The sequence below is a fragment of the Orbilia oligospora genome (genome assembly GCF_000225545.1).
Source record: "Orbilia oligospora ATCC 24927 unplaced genomic scaffold scaffold00097, whole genome shotgun sequence".
NCBI classification, from domain to species: Eukaryota; Fungi; Ascomycota; class Orbiliomycetes; order Orbiliales; family Orbiliaceae; genus Orbilia; species Orbilia oligospora.
This window is the reverse complement of record NW_011645654.1, coordinates 1,142,974-1,162,602: the sequence shown is the minus strand read 5'-3', so window position 1 is coordinate 1,162,602 and position 19,629 is coordinate 1,142,974. Positions and strand designations below refer to the sequence as shown.

At 45.3% G+C, this 19,629-nt stretch overlaps 7 protein-coding genes across 7 annotated transcripts; 2 read left to right on the top strand and 5 right to left on the bottom strand.

Annotated features, from left to right (window-relative positions):
• Positions 1 to 1,684: 1,684 nt before the first annotated feature.
• Positions 1,685 to 6,818, bottom strand: AOL_s00097g341 (uncharacterized protein; the record flags this gene model as incomplete). The annotated part of the gene is made up of 9 exons (XM_011126174.1): positions 1,685 to 1,735; positions 1,862 to 2,758; positions 2,812 to 3,407; positions 3,480 to 3,628; positions 3,711 to 3,851; positions 4,546 to 5,332; positions 5,394 to 5,899; positions 5,981 to 6,490; positions 6,571 to 6,818. 9 exons carry the CDS (start codon positions 6,816 to 6,818, stop codon positions 1,685 to 1,687), a joined length of 3,885 nt encoding a protein of 1,294 aa, XP_011124476.1.
• Positions 6,819 to 8,318: 1,500 nt separating this feature from the next.
• Positions 8,319 to 10,127, bottom strand: AOL_s00097g340 (uncharacterized protein; the record flags this gene model as incomplete). The annotated part of the gene is made up of 1 exon (XM_011126173.1): positions 8,319 to 10,127. One exon carries the CDS (start codon positions 10,125 to 10,127, stop codon positions 8,319 to 8,321), a length of 1,809 nt encoding a protein of 602 aa, XP_011124475.1.
• A 1,496-nt stretch (positions 10,128 to 11,623) lies between these two features.
• Positions 11,624 to 13,295, top strand: AOL_s00097g339 (uncharacterized protein; the record flags this gene model as incomplete). The annotated part of the gene is made up of 3 exons (XM_011126172.1): positions 11,624 to 12,214; positions 12,278 to 12,519; positions 12,578 to 13,295. 3 exons carry the CDS (start codon positions 11,624 to 11,626, stop codon positions 13,293 to 13,295), a joined length of 1,551 nt encoding a protein of 516 aa, XP_011124474.1.
• A 166-nt stretch (positions 13,296 to 13,461) lies between these two features.
• On the bottom strand, positions 13,462 to 14,061 carry AOL_s00097g338 (uncharacterized protein; the record flags this gene model as incomplete). Its single annotated transcript, XM_011126171.1, has 3 exons — positions 13,462 to 13,640; positions 13,696 to 13,810; positions 13,891 to 14,061. The coding sequence occupies 3 exons, from the start codon at positions 14,059 to 14,061 to the stop codon at positions 13,462 to 13,464; spliced, it is 465 nt and encodes a 154-aa protein (XP_011124473.1).
• A 601-nt stretch (positions 14,062 to 14,662) lies between these two features.
• On the bottom strand, positions 14,663 to 15,566 carry AOL_s00097g337 (uncharacterized protein; the record flags this gene model as incomplete). The annotated part of the gene is made up of 2 exons (XM_011126170.1): positions 14,663 to 15,312; positions 15,380 to 15,566. 2 exons carry the CDS (start codon positions 15,564 to 15,566, stop codon positions 14,663 to 14,665), a joined length of 837 nt encoding a protein of 278 aa, XP_011124472.1.
• An 809-nt stretch (positions 15,567 to 16,375) lies between these two features.
• On the bottom strand, positions 16,376 to 17,733 carry AOL_s00097g336 (uncharacterized protein; the record flags this gene model as incomplete). Its single annotated transcript, XM_011126169.1, has 2 exons — positions 16,376 to 17,337; positions 17,430 to 17,733. 2 exons carry the CDS (start codon positions 17,731 to 17,733, stop codon positions 16,376 to 16,378), a joined length of 1,266 nt encoding a protein of 421 aa, XP_011124471.1.
• Positions 17,734 to 18,515: 782 nt separating this feature from the next.
• AOL_s00097g335 (uncharacterized protein) lies at positions 18,516 to 19,178 on the top strand (the record flags this gene model as incomplete). Its single annotated transcript, XM_011126168.1, has 1 exon — positions 18,516 to 19,178. The coding sequence occupies one exon, from the start codon at positions 18,516 to 18,518 to the stop codon at positions 19,176 to 19,178; it is 663 nt and encodes a 220-aa protein (XP_011124470.1).
• Between the last annotated feature and the right edge of the window lie 451 nt (positions 19,179 to 19,629).

Here is a 19,629-nt window from a genome sequence, read left to right as displayed (position 1 = left end):
CGTAGGAATCTCAGCTTTACTTATGTTCGCACTGAAAGTTCTACACTTTTGCTGGTTTCCGAGGCTTTCGAGCTTCGAAGCGGTTCAACACGTTCATAACACATTCTAAACTAGGCTTAACTAAGATCATGAAAGTATATATTAGCACTATAGCTATGGTTTAATTTCGAATCTTTGAAAGAATGATATCCGCGATGCTTAGAACGAGAGTTATAAGAGCTGTTGGATTCTTTAGATCAGAGTAAAAACGGAACGTCGAGAGCCCTTTTCGCCGTAATTTATTCTTATTTCAAGAATAAGCAGGGGTCAGACCTGGGTGGAGAATTAACAGACCCAAGCGAAAACGGAGTGTGGTTGGTGGTTAAAAAGAATAAAGCTTTTGTTTGTATGATAGGCCGCTTACCAGCTATTATCTAAGGCAGTTCTACGTAGTAGATACAAGAAGAACAAAAAAAGTGATGCACAAGCCTAGAGTGCGCGAACCAAGAAGACGAGCTGCAGCAGAACACAAGCAGGAACGTAACAAAGAAATAATGCCGTAAAGTATAATTACACCGATCTAACAAATCCAATATCGCGAAAATCTGGGACACTAAATATGGCATCGCAACGAGGACAGACCTCTCCAGCCTCTAGAGCTGTAGCAAAAAGGTGATGGAGTATCAATCGACGGGACGACAAAGAAGATCAAACGAGAAACGAGAAACGCCGACGCCACACAATATATTAGGAATTAGAGATAAAGGGTTGGACACACCGTGTAAAGAAGCCTTCTACCCATGCGGCATTCCCCAGTTCCGTCAGCAGCATTGCTGGTTTTCTCATAAGGGTACTCTCTGTTCATATCTTTTTTTTGTACCTTTTTTATTTTTTTTTTGATTTTTTTTTTGGGGGGGGGGGTATTTTATTCCAGTTAGTGTGGTATTAATTTCCTGAGGAACTTCTCGAGAAATATCGACGGTACCCTCATCATCAGATGGAATAAAATGATTAGCCTCTGGTTGAATAGAGGATCGCCAAAAATATTTAGCTAGAAGAAAAGCCACCCACAGGCTAATTAGAAGGTTGTTGTAGAAATTCCTTGAAAGTTGAAAAAAAAAAAAAGTTGGAGTTATGAAGTCGACGGAACGGTGCAGAATTGAATTCCTATGTCGAGGCCCAGGTCCAGGTGCTAAAAGAATCAACCAACTTCTTTCGAAGCAGAAGTTGGGTAGAGTTCGTAGTAAGGAAGCTTCAGTATTGTTGACCGGTACGTCTTTTTCCTTTGCGGTTACTTGTCTGTTTCTTTGTCTGTTTGGATTCTTCACGGGAAGCACTTGTTTGAATCACGATGGCGTCCGTTTCAGGACCTACGGCATTTGGGATATTTACCGCTGGTCGAATGGGTATTGCAGCGGTAGCTTTTGTAGGTGGTGCAAAAATCCTGTTCCCAATGATGTCGCTGTTTGTGGCAGAGGAGTATGAAAGTTGTGGAGTTAATAGGAAAGTAGGCTCAACAATGTGAAGAGATGTGAAAGATTTGTCCGGTGTGGTAGCTGTGGAGATATTGTTGATATGAAGTTGAGCTAGCACACAAAGTAAAATGATAGATTAGCATTGAAAAGGAAACAGACGCGGAGTGGAGTCGGTAATTACGCGCAGAAACAATTCTCTGTTGCCTTGCACTAGATCCCTTCCTAGGATTCTATCCTTGGACAGGGACGGGTGCATTGACCTTAGTTCGCTTGACATCGCCCTATAATTCTAGAGTCAGTATACAAAGGCTATTCCAGTGAAGCTAAGAGGGCAGCGTAGGGAAGGCCAGATGGGCAAGTGTCCCTAGATGTAAGCATCCTTGGATATGGCTTAATGAGCAACGCACCTCGGTGGAGTTTGTGGCCTCATCATGAGTTCTCTTTGTCCCGCTCTGGGAGCCTTCAATGCTGCTAGCAACCTTTCTAATGACTTTTCTTTTAACGACAGTCTTAGCTGGTTTGATATCACCTTTCGCGAAATCGAAACATTCATCTGGGAGATTGAAACTAGAGTAACCGCGTGTCAGCACCTGTAATTCCACTGAGTTAATAATCGCAAATGTAGAGGTGTAATACTTTTTCTTCAGATCAAGCTTCACACAATGGGTCTCCTCATCATAACCTTCCCAGCTATGGCACATTTGATAGAATTCACGAGCTGGCCAGGTGATGTTAACTGCTCCAGTCCATCCAGGAACTAACTCAACCCCGATGTAGAATGTGGTAATCCAAAGGGGAACACCATTCTTCTCTTGATCTGAAACCTCACCTGCCGTCTCTCCAGTTGCAGCATTAGCAGCTTCAGCTGGAGGATCGTTCTCAACACGTTCACCATTCGCGATCTTACGTGCCTCTTCGTCATTCTTACAGTACTGAACCTGTTCGAAAGGTTTGACGTACGGTCTAGCACTCGCAATGACATCATTGCACATTTCAAGTTTCATGACCAAATGTCGAATTTTAGACTCCACAAGACCGGACCACTTCACACTAGCCTCCTGTTCCTTGGCGCTGGCATTGACAGCGAGATAGTATTTGTAGTCTTTGGTGAAGAAGGTATGACGCTCAAACAGCTGTTTCCAGTTACCCTTGCCAGTGATGATTCTATCAACAATATCGGCTGCTTTAGCCATCTCTCCAAGAATAGCGGCTTTCGTTGAAGGAGTAATGTTGTGGGTTGAGCACATTGATGGGTAGGCTGGTGTGATGATAGGCATAAGATGATTCTTATCGCTGGGGTACAACTATAGACAACGTTAGCTTGAAGCGTAACAACGAGGCTTTTAGGTAAACCTACTCTTGGGTTCCAGACTCTGACATTCAGAGGCCCATCCTCAATCGGCTTCAGAAGAACCGGTTGCGGCCAGGCCCACTGTCCCAAAATTCGAAAGAACTTAGAGACAATTACAGCACTGACAGCGGAAGGGTAAAGCTGGCAAATTCTGGCTACAAGCATGGCCCAAGCGACACCTCCTGGGAATCCATAGACGTTTCCATAGATAGCCTTGCATTTTGCCCAAATCTTGATAGCTCGAAGAGCATGTTTAAAAACAGCTGGTGCAGGGACCAATGTTAAAATTTCATCTGTGACTCTTGTTCCGTTCAAACTCCTCAACTCCTTCTCATCTAAGCCCCTTAGCAAGTTCTTATCCTCCAAGCTCATATCCGCTGGAACCTGGGTGACGCCGAGTCTGCAGAAGATCAAATCAATCGAAATTCCCGACATAACAAACTTGATAATCGGGACAAACGCGTCTGGGACTGGCGCAAGTTCTTCAATGATTTGGGGTTCATTGGGTTTGTTCAAGGCTTTGAGTAATGGAGGGTAGAATTTGAAGAAATCTTCACGCGTAACAAGTTTCGGGGCAACGACGAGGGTATCGATATCGGATCCTGCAGTACAAAGACAATTAATTCGTTAGAAACTTCGGGCAACGGTCAGTGGGGCCATGGAGGGGCCAGTACCAGGTCCGACGACTCCGAGTCTGTAGCTTCCATAAGTAAACACCTTTCCTCCAGCGCTATTTGTAGCCAGCTCGTTCTGGTTCTTTGATGTATAAACTTGTTTGACGAAATCTTCCGTGATTCTTTGTAATCGTTTCAAGACATCGACACTGCGATCCAACGGGTCAAGTTAGCCATTCTGGCTTGCTCTGTGCAAATATTGTTCGAATATCGAAAAGAATCCAGCTGTACCGTTTTTGTGATTCTTCAGCACTCTCGAAGCTGTTCATAGCCTTCAGCTCTTCAATCAGATCATTGTTGACTTTTATTTCTTGATCTGTTGGCATAGAATGAGAAATCGCGGGCGTGACGCCCCATTGACGCGGTGGCTGGCTATAAAGTAAGAAGCGGATTAGCAAGACTCAGTAGATAGTGAATATGAGACTTGGCAGTTTGGAGTGTTTACTCTGTCATTCTGCTTTGAGATGTGGTTGTGGTACTGGCGATGTCTAGCGACGGGCAATGATGATGAAAGAAGATGGAAGAGCGACCTAGTTGACATTCACGATGAACTAAACTCATGTGTTGATTGTTTAAGAACCGCGCGACCAGCCCCATTTTGAATGTGGCGGTGGCTGTACCAAATTGTGGCACATTCCTATAGCCTTTGTATCACTATCAACAACAGCAACAACGCATCTTGTCGGATCTGGCGTGGTTCGAGGCTCTTCTTACAGCAGATCCACATTCGAATTCAGTTTAGAAATTAAATTGAAACACACAAGTGGAGAAAGGGAGTAGAGCCCCATATTGTTGTCCTATATTTTTCTATGCTATTCTATGGATGCAATATTCTACAGGGCATTAATAAGAATGCATACTGATCCGGATGTATCGATATGTGGGACAACAGGGTTCGAGAGGCACAGGATTCGTGAGAGCTTCGATGGTTGGAAGTAAGTCCGCTGTAGCCCGCATGCATACATACTGGCTTCAGGGATTACTACCATTCGAAGATACTTCAACCAAAAAAAAAAAAAAAAATTATACTAGGGGAGTGAAAACCAAGGATGTAAATTAAACCGACCTCAAGCCGGAACTTGCGCCAGTTGACTGGGTTTCGTCATAATGTTGTTGCCCAGATTGTTCAAGTCCCCCGTCCTCGAATTCAAGATTCTCCCCGACTGGAACCCCACCAGACTCCCCTTCACTTGCAGCATTGTTGTCATCCTCAACTTCATCTTTGATATCGAATTTCTTCAAGGTTCTATCGACGACCTCTGAGACTTGTCGCTTCTTGACCGCAACCCAGTACTCCGACTCATACATATAACGGCCCATGCTCTTAACATCATTAATGTATCCGGAGGGTTCCGTGGTCTTACGCTCGATGATTTCAAATCCATATAAGTCGATGAGGCGGATTACATCCTCTAGTGTGAATTCGAGACTGCCGTTCCAAGCTTCTTCATCATCATGGCTATGGTGGCTGTGGCTGTGTTGTCCCTGGTGACTGTGAGATTCAGCGCGAGAGTGGTTGGAATGAGAGGCTGATCCAATGTTTTGACGACCACGATCACTAGCAGGGGTTGAAGGCGTTAGGTTAGAGGCGGAGGTGGTGACGCTAGCACCAGCATTGGATGAGGCGGTTGGAGTCTGTGGGGTACGAGAGCCGTCGATGAATCCAGTTGAGCTTCCTGTCTCACCGCCGATCGAAACACTACCTTCGTCACCAGCAGGAGCAGTCTCGCCAGAAGGGGGGGTTTCAACAGCGTCAGGAAACTCTCCAGGGTCGACCCTGGTTCGGGAGCTGTGACTGCTCCCGAATGGCAGCTGTTGGAAAGTTCCATCTAAGGAAGTCGGGAGCTGAGGCACTACACTCAAAATTAGCTTCTACTCGACTGTTAGGAACGCTAATTGAACGAGTATCCTTACTCTCAGCATCCTCCTGATCTGCTTGAACCTTGTCAAAGCCCCTGAGATCTCCATATTTGTGTTTTTTATCACCAGGGTTCTTCGGCTCAGTCGCATCACTACCTTCAAAATGCCACAACAAAGGACCGTGATTGATCCAGGCCCCTCCTTCCCTGAGGATATTACGGATTGTCCCCATGTAATCTAGAAGATTTCGAGCGGTGTCAATGAAAAAGCAGGTCGCAACACAGTCAAAGGTTTCATAAGCTTCTGGAGTATTATAGCTTGAAACAAACTCGCCAGCAGACATGGAGAAATATTGGCTTGGCCTGTAGCGAAAGGTTTGAGGCCCGCCGGGTCGATGGCCGAAGGTATCGGGCTGCGTGGTGAATTCCAACTCCTGGTTAAGCTCGGTCCCAGGGTGGACATCAGGTACGAGAACGGGTCGCAGATGATAATCATGGCTTCGATGATGCGAAAAGCTATGACAAAATGGATGGATTTGAAACTCCTCGGCAGTGGAGGTACTATTACATGAATTTCGTGTTAGAGGCAAGTACGTTCCTTGTTGCGATTTTCCAAATCTCAACGGGGGAAGCTAAACTTACTGATTGAGGATAAAGTTTGATGCAATGAGCTGATGGAACGAGAATTCATTCCCTTCTGTAGCATAGCCTTTGCAGGCAAAGTCGAAAGCTAGTCGTCCAAGACCAGCACCAGGAACAAGAATTCGGACATCACAGCGTGGAGAGACCATACCGAAGAGACGATCGACAGCTTCCAAGATAGGACCATAGGTCATTTCTCTTTCGAGGATCCCGGCTTCGCTCCAATCGCGTACGAATTGTTTGATTGTGCTCCTCGCTTTATCTAGATCATCAGGAGTAGCAAGCTCCTTCCACTGCTCAGCATCTCGAGGGTCAATGCCAAAGCTATATGATCCAGACTTGAGCAAACACTCGGCAAATTCGGCATTCTTGTCAATCGCTGCATCAACACGTTCGAGCTTTTGAAGGAAACCAATTGACCTCAAGACATCCTGCTGAGGGCTTGGAAGCGAGTAGAAATTGCGTCGACGACGATGGGTATAAGTCCAATGAGCGGCACGGCGAAACAAACTACCATTTGGTAGATAAGCTCGTTAGAAAGGCTGGCTGCGATGGTTGGTCGACATGAAGCCAGCGAAGGGATAACTTACTAGTAAGAGGCCAAAGCGGCACGTAAAACATTTTGCTCTTCATCGCAGCTAGGATCAAAAACACCTTTGTGGGGAATTTCCCCATAGTCAGCTTCACCTTCACGTATTGTGCATTCGAAGACGTCATTTTGATTGCTCTCGGAACTCTCGCTCGCCTCGCCCTCGATATAGCCGCCTCCGTCAAAGCTGTCGTCTTCGATGAAGTCGCGATAGAGTTCCTCGTATCGGAGGTAATCATGGTAATCCATTTGAATGAAGTTTCGGGTTGTAGTCCCGTGTTAAGTGGCTTGGTATGTGTGAAAGGAGGGGATGAATGACAGGAGAGAAAAGAAGAGGGGGTAATGAATGATAGGAGGAAAGGAGGAAGAGATGAATGTTATAGAAACCAAGAGAGGTGATAACGGGGTAAATGACGGAGAGGCAATGGAAGAAGGGGTAGGAGGGTGTGATGAGGATAAGATGAGAGGTGATGGAGGTTGTAAAGAGAAATGAAGAGGGCTGAGAGGAACAAGATTTTATGGTCAAGATTTGAAGCATATGGCTGAGGAGGATGCCAACCAAGACCACCAGTGCGTAACCCCTTAACTGGGTCTGCACCATGAAAAGCAGACAACAGCGGACATGCCACCGAGGCTTTCAGATAAAAGGCCTGCTTTTTCTCTGTAATGGACTGTTACAGCTCCTTTCAAGGAAGATATTGGACCAACCCGAATCCATTGTTTGGGCCGTATTATATTGGTCAAATCGAATGAATATCGATTCAACCGGGATATAATCTTTACACCACAAAGATGAGGACCATGCCAAAGGGATAATGAACAATATAGCGAGGTAGTTATACGTTCGGATCAGGGTAGGAGAGCAAAGGATACGTATGAAATACCAGGACCCAAACTGCACGGGCTAACTCACCTTCTTCATGGTCATGGACATGACTATTGGTTTGATTGATATTCGGGGTAGACATCTTTGATATTTAATTTCAAAGATGCCTCCTTAAGGCTTTCCTGTTGCAATATGCCACGGTTTAGTCGTAAATAGCTGGAGATACCGTTAACTCAACTGTTTGTAGTTACGTTCAAGCGCAAGAAGCGTGATACCAGCTACTTAAGACCTACCTAAATAACCAACGATATCGATATCAATATTAATTCAGTGGGACATATGTATATCCATGTAGTTAACGTTAAGAGTATAACTACTTACCTAATTAGTATCTATGAGAATCGATTACCGTCGTGTAACATCAAAGGTTGTATCCTCTAGAATGCGGCATGCGTAAAAGGGTTGGTAGCGTGGCCAAAACCATACCCACAGGCTTCCGCAGCGTCTGGTGGGTTCTCTAATTGGAAATGGAACGACGTTGAACTGCTCTGAAGAACAACACGAGATAGTAAAAGATTGTTTGACGTTTGCAACACTGTCTTATGTAAGCAACACATATTTTACAACAAACTTATCCCTTCAGAGTATCTGGCAGTCTCGTAACCCGTTAGACACGAATCTAGCCTCTCACACTTATATTTCATGGGAATTTGATACTAGGTAGATAGTTGCTACTTGACGAGATACCGTTGGATTAAAATATATTAGTATCGCCATGCAAACAAGCAAAATCAAAGACAGTTAGGACCCGCTAACATGCAATCAGACCACGAACCATACGAACTCCAGAAAGACATGGTAATCAGACCGCCTCCAAAATGAGAACTTAGACAAAAAGAACGAGTAGAAAAAAGAAAGAAAAATTATACTTCGTCCTTTTGGTTTTTCGCTACGTATACGGGAGCCGCCGCTTCCTTGACACTCGCAGCTTCAGGCTCCTTCTGCGTCGATCCTTCATCTACTCCGAGTTTCTTCCCTCCTTCACCCCCTTCGTCCAAGGCTGGCTTCTTTGGTGCAATATAGTCACCCATCCTCTGAAAGCTCAAATATACCCCGAACTTCTTCTCCACGCCTTCGATAAACCTCCTACAATCGTCACAAGTATCCCAGCTAACCCAGAACTTCGTGCTTCGAGCTAGGCAAAATGCACTTCTAACCCCCGCTTCCTTTCCGAGAATACTGCGGTACTTGAAGATATTATGAGTAAACTCCTCAGGGACCCATGTTGTATGCATTATCAAAAATCTCACTAGCATCTTTTTCTCCGAATGGCAAGCGTGCCAATGTTCCGCTGACGTAGCTGTGATGTTCTTGCGTTCCAATTCTCGTTTCCAGACTACAGAGGCGCTCTTGGGTATTTCCTTCGGAAACTCATGCCCAATCTCTTTCGCTAGCCCTCGAACGAGGAACAGTAGTTGTTTGTTGTTGAGCGGGAGGTGTGAATCCAGTCTTTCGGCTTCTACCAGACCGCTAACAACAGAAATGTCTGGGTAGTTAGGCCCTCTAATACAACTGCAAACTGTTCGATATCCATCCGACTCAACAAGACCAAGCAGACGTGTTTCTTCGCCTTCGTTTACAGTACACATTTGCCAGTCCGCTTCTCGTTCTACTTTGTTCCTGGTCTCCCTCACAACAGCTGATTCTTTCCACCTCTCAGCTGAAACAGTATATCCAAGCTTAGAATAGTAACCAACAATCTGATCGAGCTTATTCAGCTTTTCGGCGCAAGATTTAGCAACATCTTGCAGTTTGTCGATCGCTGAATAGTGTTTTGTCGGGGGGATAGGAACCGGGTCGTAACTTTTGTCTTCGGCGATATCCAGTCGTTGAAAGGCTTCGAATAACATTTGTTCTTTCGTCTTTGTTTCTCCGTCTTCAGATGTTTCTTCTTTGACCTCCAAGCTTACTTCAATCTTAACTTCCTCTTGAACGACAACAGCTTTGGTGACCGACGGAAGAGACTTCTTAGGCCGGTATTTCACCACAAAAAATCTTTCAAGATCTGGGACCTCATCTCTGACCGTCATCCAGTAGGCCCCACTCTTGTGTACCTGGAGACCCACCGCTTCTTTCCCCAATGTACCAGTCAATACATCAATATCTCCCGGAAACACAACCCTGTACCTCCCAAAAGCCCCACAACCCGCAGGGTATATCACAGGCACACCGATACCCGCATCCGGAACCCGTCTATGTTCATGAAGTTCCTCGCAATAAGGACATTCCACAACAATCTTGATATCAGAATACCCGAGAACCAACGTAGCCTGTGGGTCCTGACCATTAAGGTATAATGAACGGATATGATTGATAATATCTCGAAGGAGGAACCAAAAGCTATTAGAAAGTTTGTCTGCCTTCAAGATACTCTGAGCAAATCTCGAAGCCTCGGATTCTGGAAGAGTTTGGTTATGTGATTGAAGAAGGTTGATAGATTCTAAATAAACGAAGAAGTCGTTATAGAACTTCGAAAGCGTAGTAGCTCGATGTTGAAACGCCTGAGAATTTCGAGAAGAAGGAGTGTTGGAAAATACTGGTGGCGTATTTCTCTTTTGCGGCGATAGAAACAACTTTGGAGGTTCTTTCTTTGGGGGAGTCGTCGGCGGTTTTGTGCTGGATGCCATCATGGGCATATTATCGGTCTTCTGAGAACGTGTGAGAACCCTCATATTGGATGAAAAGAGCGATTGTTGCCACTGTCAATATATGCTAGAGAGGCTGAGACAAATGGCGAAGCTATAGTCAAACGTTGCAGTCTATCAAAGATTGGTCGATATCCGACTTGACTAACCAAAAGAGCTAGAGACAAAGGACTGGCGGGACGGCTAGTTATCAGCGGTCGAAAGTGCAAAATATCGGACTGGAAGCCATTCCGGAAGAGCCCGTATTTATCAACATATTTCCAGGCATCTAATGACCGGATGCAATTCGCTGGCACGACATCTCGCTATCGATACAGGAGAAAGTGCGTGGGTGTATCAGGCCTGGCACACCACTGAGCGCATGCGCACCTGAAGACGTGTGCCGCGTTCCTCAATCAAAATACCAGCCTCGCGTGTCGGTTCTGGTACAATGTATAATCTTTTCAGCCTCTGAATTTCCATGGATGACTCTTCGAGTATCATGAGATGAGATGTAGCGATACAAGAGTCATTCTTTGCATTGAAATGCATTTGAAATTTGATTGAACAGTACCCGAGATGGCTGGTGGATGACAGGGGAGGGGTTTGTGAGGACTCATCCTTGGCCCAGCTAAGATGAGGGGCAATTGTGGGATGCCAGCCTCCAAAACACAACATACTCAACTGGTTACGCGGAACTTCAGGATGGAAAAAACAACGTATACTTGCAACTGAAAGGCTTATGAAGCCTGAAAATCCGAAAAAAAAAAGTAACAGACTTGATATCTTGATAAACGAAGCGAAAAGAACGGGGCTATGAATGACTGCGGTTAGTGCGCAGTTTTCTGTACTATAGTAATAGCGTTATGCATCATGATGTGGGATATCTTTAGGTTTTCGCTCGTCCGCCTGTGAAGTTAGAGTTGTGCAAAAACAAACAAATCAAACTTAAAATAAAAGTTATTCAAAAAAATTCAAAAAATAAATCGACACCTGTGAGATTCGAACTCACGCACCCGAAGGTACCAGCTTAGCAGGCTGGCGCGTTAACCACTCCGCCAAAGTGCCTGATTCGTGTAATGTCTTTAAACTTTACAATATATATTCTCTCTATTCTCCTTGAAAACTGCGATTCACCTTTCAAAATTCCATAAAACATCTCGTCAGCTCCCAAACGATGCTGTGCATATATGCGAGGACCGACTTGGGATGGGAAATCACAAATAAACCAAAGTAAGGAGTCACATTTCCACTTAGGTAACTTCAATTGGATGATGCAGCAATGTCCGCTTCCATACGCCCACGCGCACAACAACAAACCATATAAAGGCTCCATGGCCTGTGCTTGCCAGTTGGCACTCTGATATCCTGAACCAACTTTCGAAATTATTTCCTGGCTTTGTTTTCAATTGTTATTTCTCCAATCCAAACTCGGCAGGTGTTCAGCAGGGTTATAGTTACGGAAACCAGATCACCATTCAATATTTTCTCTAGCGAACTCCGAATTCGAATGCATTTGAAAAGAACCGGACCCTTAGGACTCGATGGCTGCCGAACAGGAACTAAAACCAGAACATTCACGGGTATTAGATTGGATTCTCGCCGCAGCGGACATCGATCCTAATCATAACGGATACGAAAGTGTCCAGTTTTCGTCCCAGCACAAGATTCCCACTACACCTTCACGAGCGTTGAACCGTCTTCGAATTACAGGCACCCCTGGCAGTTCTCACAAAAGGAAGCGGTCCACAACTGGGACTGGAACCACAAATCCCGATGGCGAACAATCAGTAACGAAGAGACAATCCCGGGCATCAAAAGGAACAGAATTCGATGCTGGCGAGCATCTGTACCCTGCAGACAGTGTATCACAGCTGGAGGAAGATATCAACACGCCCCAATCATCCAGTCGGACCAATACATACAAAACTGCTGCTTCATCAGGGACACCAAAATTGGGCAAACTGGGAGTACTTAAACAAAGTACCCCGAATTTTACATTTTTGGGTACCTCTGGGAGGGCGGGTTTAGCTGTAAATGCCGATAAGGAGAAGGTCCCTGGCGACTTACAAGGAATTATCCGTAACTTACGGGCTTCGTTTAGTCTTGTTGGAATGCTATGTCCTTGTGTTCAGGTAAAAGCCGATTTCAAGCGAAAATTATGCGTTCAATGGCTAATATTATAACCCAAACGATAGGGAATCCTGGCTGAACAGTGGCCCTTTGAACCTTGGGTCGGAGGTACTTTCTCCAGAAAACGATGTAGCAATAAACGGAGGCATGCTCAAGAAGTTGAATTTGCAATTCAAGTAACACAGCGGGCAGAAAATCTACAATCGAAGCTAACCGAAGAAACCGGATGGTTGACAATAACACAAAATATTTTGGAATTCGTTTCTGGACCTGCGCAGGAATACCACCCTGTGACAGTTGAGCCAGTGTAAGTTATAAACTCTTTTTGATTCCATAGAAGAGCGTTTGGACTAAAATTGTGATAGAACAACAATAGATATGAATCGGGACATGCTTCCAGCCGCTAAGAGCACTTCTACCCGTTTGTACTCTCGGCTCCTTGCGGTCGAACCGAGAGGTCCAAGATCAGTCCCATTGGTCTCACCAGGACTCTTTCCAGTACGGGCAGATATCGCCGTCAATGTGAATCTAGAAAACTCGGATGTAGAATCGACCAGCAAGAAAATAACCCACACGTTCGGTGGATACCCAACACCATTCACACGTGCCGCCTTTTCACCGATACTAACTGTTTCATGCAAATCACAAGATGGAAACGGCCTGGAGGCCGAATTGAAATCCATATTATGTGCCAGCGCGCTTCTGGAATCATGGCAAAAGCTCGGGACTCCCAAATCTATGAGCAAATTCGACCCCTATGCGCATTCAGCGTCCGAAAGATATCCTTGTAGGCGAAGGCCTATTACTGTGAATGGTGTGCCGACAGTCGAAGAAGTTGGTCTAGACCATGTATTCGCGCTACAGGTCCTTTCCTACATGTGGTCATTCAGTGTAGTCTTTACCGAACCGGCAGACCGGGCTGATAAAACCACACCTCAACCCCGGACAGTATTAGGCCCCTTCCATATCGGGGATATTAGAACTCCAACAGGTGTATATGCAGTCCTTCGGTTCCTGGACAAGCTATTCGAATACAAAATCTCAGTCTGGCTACCTGGAATGCTGGAACGAGAGGTCTCTTAATAGAGCACCATCACTCTTCAGCAACAATTTGATTATATATCTCTTTTCTAGCCTAGCAGGCCCATGCATAGCGGAAGTTCGAGGCGTAATATAGAGTTTTTTCTTTTCTTGCATCGTTTCTTTCTTGGAACCTATTGTTACCTATACATAGTAATTATATTGTCCATTACTTAGACCAAGCCTCCTCAGCATAGCCAATCATTGTTTCAGTATACTCGTTACCACCTTTAACCCACCCCTTAATCCCACCCTCTAGTATCACACTTTTCATCTCTGTATCTCCCTTGTCATCAATATGATCTGCGAACCACCCCGCAGCGCGAGTTCCTCGTCCCCCAGAAGAACCTTTGTCACATGTATTTAGTAAACACCAGCATGTAATTTAGACGACTACACTTACCGCAATACCAAATAACTTGCTTCACGCTACCAGCCTTGAACAGGTCATATAAAGTTGGAATGGTGGGATACAGACTCTGAGCCGGGAGATTGATTGATCCACGGATTGTTCCGCCCTGTTTTATAGATTAGCTACTAGGTACCAGTGCCTAGGCACCTACGAAAAACTGTTGAAATTCTAGCACGCATAACATACTTCATAGTCATTACGCCTCAAATCAACTAAAACAAAGTCCTTACTCCCCTCTTTCTGAAGAAGTTCTAGGACGTCTTTCCTCGTAAGCGCTCCCGGCTTAGTCGTACGAGGACTTGGGAACGCGGCGTGCCATGGACTGCCGTCCGCGGTGGGTGGGGCTTCGCATGACATTTTGTGCAAGGAGCTAGAGGAAAGGTGTAGATTTCTGATTGACTGCGCTTGTCGAAAGAGCAGGAGAGGAGAATTGGACGAGTAGGTTCTAGAGCAATCAGCAATAAGTTTTCGGAAGGGAAAGAGACTTGTCGTATACATTAATTAACTATTTTGAAAGGATCTAGCCTTGCATAATATTACATTGAAGAGAAAGATATCGTGTGGTATTTTCGAAGTTCGCAACACAGGTATCTCGTTTCGGGGTGATGCCGACATTGCTGACAAAGCTTTGATGCTGGGTACCAGCTCGTCATATGGATCAGAATACTCAAATTACTTTACTCCTATATCATATTGGTCTTAACCCCGTATTCCGAGTCCATCGGCCGGGTATGATCAACCCCGATTTCCATCTCTAGGTTTTTTCCGAGAAAAAAAACAAGGGACAGTCACACGTACCGCATCAAGATCCAGAGCTCGAGTTCATAATATTGACAAGCTTGGCCAATTGGTATTGAATGAACGGAAGCTATCCATGTATTCTGTATATATACATACATATATTCTCAAAAATAATGTGAAATACACTCTTTAATTAATACCAGGCGATATATCGATACTATACTTTCGATTCGGTGCCTAAAGGCTTGGACACAAACCTCAAGCTCGTCGGCCTCGTAAATAAATAATCCGGCCAAATTGTATACTCCGCGATTTCCATTCCTGTAATCGGATCTGCCAATATTCTCCATGCAACAGCTTGGTCCAACCCATCATGATTAACCCTCGAAGGTATCCTAACTCTTTGCCCCAACGGAACCTCCTCCTCAATCTCAATATCTGTTTCAGAACTAGTATCTTCCGGTTGTATTTTACCATCCTTTTGCTCTTCAGCAACGATAGAGTAGCCTTCTTTCTTCTCACGAGCTTGTGAGAGCCATGCATTAACACCAATCGACGGATCAACCTTAGGGAGTCCCTCATGTAGTATTGAGTCGAACGGGTCCATATCTAATTCCCGCATTGCTTCTCGGTCTAGAAAATCCTCAAGATTTTGTGCGATTATAGGGTCGAATCTAGGGATCTCCTCACGTTCCATATCCTCCGATTTGAGAATTCTTTTGGCCCGCTTGAGGTTTTGAATATTCGGCGGCTTGAAGCTACCGTATTTTGGGGATTCGAGGTATATACGAAGGGGGTTTTCAAGAGAACAGTCTGAAACACCTGCGTGGAGTTCGATGTGGTCAAAGTATGAGGGTAGCAATTCCGCTAAATGTATATTCCTTGTTAAAATCGTTTGTCTTTTTCCAAATGGGAAGAGGTAGGCTTCGCTCACGGTTCGGGTTACTTGGTGAATAATACATTTTATCTAAAACTGTGCCTGGTTGGGATAATACAAACGGCGAGCAGCCATTATATTCCCATTCCGCGGAATCCCAGTCACTCCACGTTTCTGATTCTCCGGGGAATATTGTTTGTTGTTCTGTCCGACGGTCCGTGATAATAGTAGCCTGTTTTGCCATTAACCAACGAGCCTGAACTTTAGGAACAAAGAATAAAAGACTTAGAGCTGGTACTAAAGAGAGGATTGGTAGACGCCCATGATATGGGGAGGGTGGTGAGTGCCTCATCACTTAAACCCAACGATGTCTAGGGGACCTTAAAGCCATATGGTAGTGATGCCCTCACGCGAAAAGATTTAACACATTCTCCATGCGAATGTAATTAAAGTTATACGAAAAAATGCAAGAAATTTTCTCGTTTTGCCGCAGCTCAGCTGATCAGTGCACGCTTAAGTGAGAAAAAAGAACTCGTATAGACTAGTATGTACAGAAGTTGTGTTGGTAGAGTTGCAATTCCGAAAAGGGTAAAGCGGCGTACACAAAGCAAAATTTAAAGAATAAATTTCGGTGCGCGAAAATCTTCGCCATCTCTCTTCCCAAAACACCATCACCATCACCATCACCATCAATCATCACCAACCGCCATCAGGAACAACTAACAAAGGTATGCTTTCACACCCCATTCAGACTTCTCAAAACCTGTCGCTATGCTATTTCCTTTCGAATGATGAAAAAAAATATCAGACCTGTGCTGAAACAAGCAATGTGGATAACAATATATTGCCAAATTATTTATCTGACTTCTCACCAACCTTATGTTTTTCTGTCCATTCAATTGATAAAAAACCATAATGGAATCCAAAGCTAACAATAAGGAACCAAAGACAGGAAACACCGCCCGAATAATTCTCCAGATCATTTCCCAGCGATTGAATAAATAGTCTGCCAGTATCATGTACATTCATAACCTCAACTCAATTGAAATCATTTCACATCTCACTTAGTCTCTTCTCTACTCCATCTATTCTATTTCCTGTCTTTGCACTTTCCTTCGCCAATTGGATTATTCCAATAACGTTTCTTGCCTCCTCGGGCTTAATGTGCAAATCTTTCTTGACACCGTCAAGTTTTTCGCCGCCCACAATCCTAGCCACGCATCCTATAACGTTCTTGTAGTACTCCACGTAGTCTCCTTTCTCCGGTTTGACCTTGCCGTTCACAAACCCTCCATAGGCTCTCATAGTTGCAACTCTTCCAAAGATCCCCTCTAGTCCTTCTTCGTCTGCTTCCACTGCTCCTTTAGGAACCGTGACTTCGGGCCACTCGTCTACCCGCTCCTCACCGTAATCCGATCTCTTAACGGCTTCTATTCCATACTCGCGTAATTGGTCTTCTTGCACGTCCATTCCAAACTTCTTATAGCCTCCCTGCCATCCCTTGACTACCCATCTATTCTGTCTTGCCACCGGCGAGACCATCGTAGATTTCAATTCTACGGTCAATGGCTTCCCACCGTTGAAGTCCGGCTTGGCATTGTAGTACATGTACAACGTGAAGCTGTCATCGATTTCTAACGGCTCCGTTTGCCGTTGATTATCGGTATGTGCCCATATCCATTCTGGAAGGCCGAATAGATGGAGAATCTGGTCAATAAGGTGACTTCCTAGGTCATATAGGATTCCATTTCCGGGCAGATCCTCGGATTTCCATGCTTTCGCTGTGGATGATGGAGCAGTTGGAAGACGGTATCGATTGAATTGGGAGGTTACGGAAACAATCGGAGTAAAGAGGAAACTTGTATGAGGAGATGTGAGATATTTTTTCAGAGTTAAAAAGTCAGAATCGAAGCGGCGGTTTTGATAAACGGTGAGGAGAAGGTTATTCTCGTCTGCTATCGATATAAGAGACGAACAATCTGCGTAAGTTGGGCAGAAAGGCTTTTCGACGACCACTGATGGCGTTTAATATATCAGTCAGATATGCACTTTAACAAATACTAACGGGTGTCAATGTACTGCTAATCGTCAAAATAATGACACCTACCATGTTTCCCATTCAGAAGAGCCTCCTTTGCCAGGTCGTAATGACCGGGACTTGGGGTACAAATGATGACTAGGTGAACATTCGGATCCTTGAAAAGGCTGGTGGCATCACGGTAATGCTTGACATCTGGGAAGTCAACGGTGACATGGTCGCCTTTCTTAGAGCTCGAACCCGCCTGGGGTGGAGCAGCACGCTGGACTACAGCATAGACCTTCGCATTTGGAACGGCCGTAATCGTAGGGATATGAAAGGCCGTGGTAGAGAGGCCATAGCCTATCAGACCGACATTGATAACGGTAGACATGGTTTAATCTTTTTTTTAGAGATATCGATATCGATAGAATGCGTAGGCTAGCTCCGGCCAGAGGGATGGAGATGTCAACCAGGAAAGGCGTAAATCTGCCTCCATTTATATCATAAAATTCGACATCCTAGAGCGCTGTCCGATAACACTTCCGCAAGCAAGACAGCTGACGATAGTCAATTCCGCGTCAACCGGATGGAGCTCATGGCGGGGTATCGACACGGCTTCTCGCCGGTGTGGCAGGTCCCATTCCGGATGCAACCAACGTCATTTCATAAAAGTCTCAAGCCGGCAGACGTAGCCGAGAAAGGTGCCGACCTTTTTGACTACCCCGGATTCCCGTATCGATGTCGATGTCGACCGTCGACTTCAGCCGACGGGAGGTCTCGTGGATTTCATTACTCGCATCCCATGGCAGGCTGTCTCGGATTCGAATGCTGCGGGTTCGGTGGGGGTAATTGCAAGATCATTCGGCTCCCCAGCTGGACTCGGGCTAATTAGTCCAGGGCGAAAACGGGATGAGATTGGTTACACGATTTGTGTGGGACCACGAACAACCACCCACCACGCGACAACCTCACCATTCACGACAACCACCACGACGGTCGATTAATTTCAATTACCATTCGTATCGCCGTTTCGATTTAGCTGGGGCCCTTTGCCTTCTGGATTGACATTTGGACACTGTTAACCAAATTTTTACGTGTCAATTGCGGTTCGGAACATTCCAGACCGCGTCTCCTACAGCCTACAGGCAGTACAGTGCAGCATAGATAGTCACGATGTCTACAGAACCACCCCCCTTTGCCATTGATGCCATCACGGTCATCTCCTTCGTTTTTATGCTTGCCCTTCTCATAGTGGCATATCTAATTTCGTTGTCTGCTCTCCCAAAGAGCTCTAATTTCACCATCCGTTTCATCTTCATCTGGCATCTATTCGACGCTCTTACACACTTAATCCTCGAGGCCAGCTTTCTTTACCATTCCTTCTTCTCATACACGCCTGATCGGAAACACTACGGTGCACAGTATTCAAGTGCTCCATTCGCCCTCATCTGGCAGGAATACGCTAAAGCCGACTCACGCTGGGCAGTCGCCGACCCTGTCGTTGTTGCGATTGAACTACCAACTGTACTACTCGAAGGACCTGGAGCAGCGTATATCTGCTACTTGTTGGCAAAGGGATCGCCGAATGTGTGGTTTTGGATCTTGGTGGTTGCGGTCGGCGAGATCTATGGAGGATGGATGACATTTGCGCCAGAGTGGCTAACTGGAAGTCCGGCACTGGAGACGAGCAACTTCATGTACAAGTGGGTCTACTTGTTCTTCTTCAATATGCTCTGGGTTTGGGTACCTGGTTGGTTGTGCTGGGTCAGCTACAGCGAAATTGCGAAAGGTCTGGGGCTTGCGAAGAGGCAAGAGCAAGGAAAGAAGGCACTATAGACGACACTGTACTGGCGGAAAAGGCTTCAGGTTGTATTGACTATTATGAGACACATACACATAATTACCAAAGATGCAGCTATTAGCCTCTATGTATATGCATATTCAATCATCTCATGACTTTACTAGTACTGCGAAAAAGACTCGTCACAATCAGAGCGTGGGGCCGGTGAAACATTGAAAAACTCGAGCCGGGAACCAGCTTTTCTTTTCCCCAGAACCCATCTCTAAAAGTCTGGTCTGAAACCTTCCCCGCACTTCGTCTCGATTCCAAATTCTTAGGCGACCAAGCCTCATGCATGTGATGTAGGGTGACAAAATAGTTTATATTTTCAATCCAAGGGAAAAAATATCATGTCGTCCTGTAGGTGGTGCTTCGTGTTTGATCCGAGAACTGCGCGCTGCTACCAATTCTTCCGTCAAGTCACACCACAGTAACAGCGAGTTCACA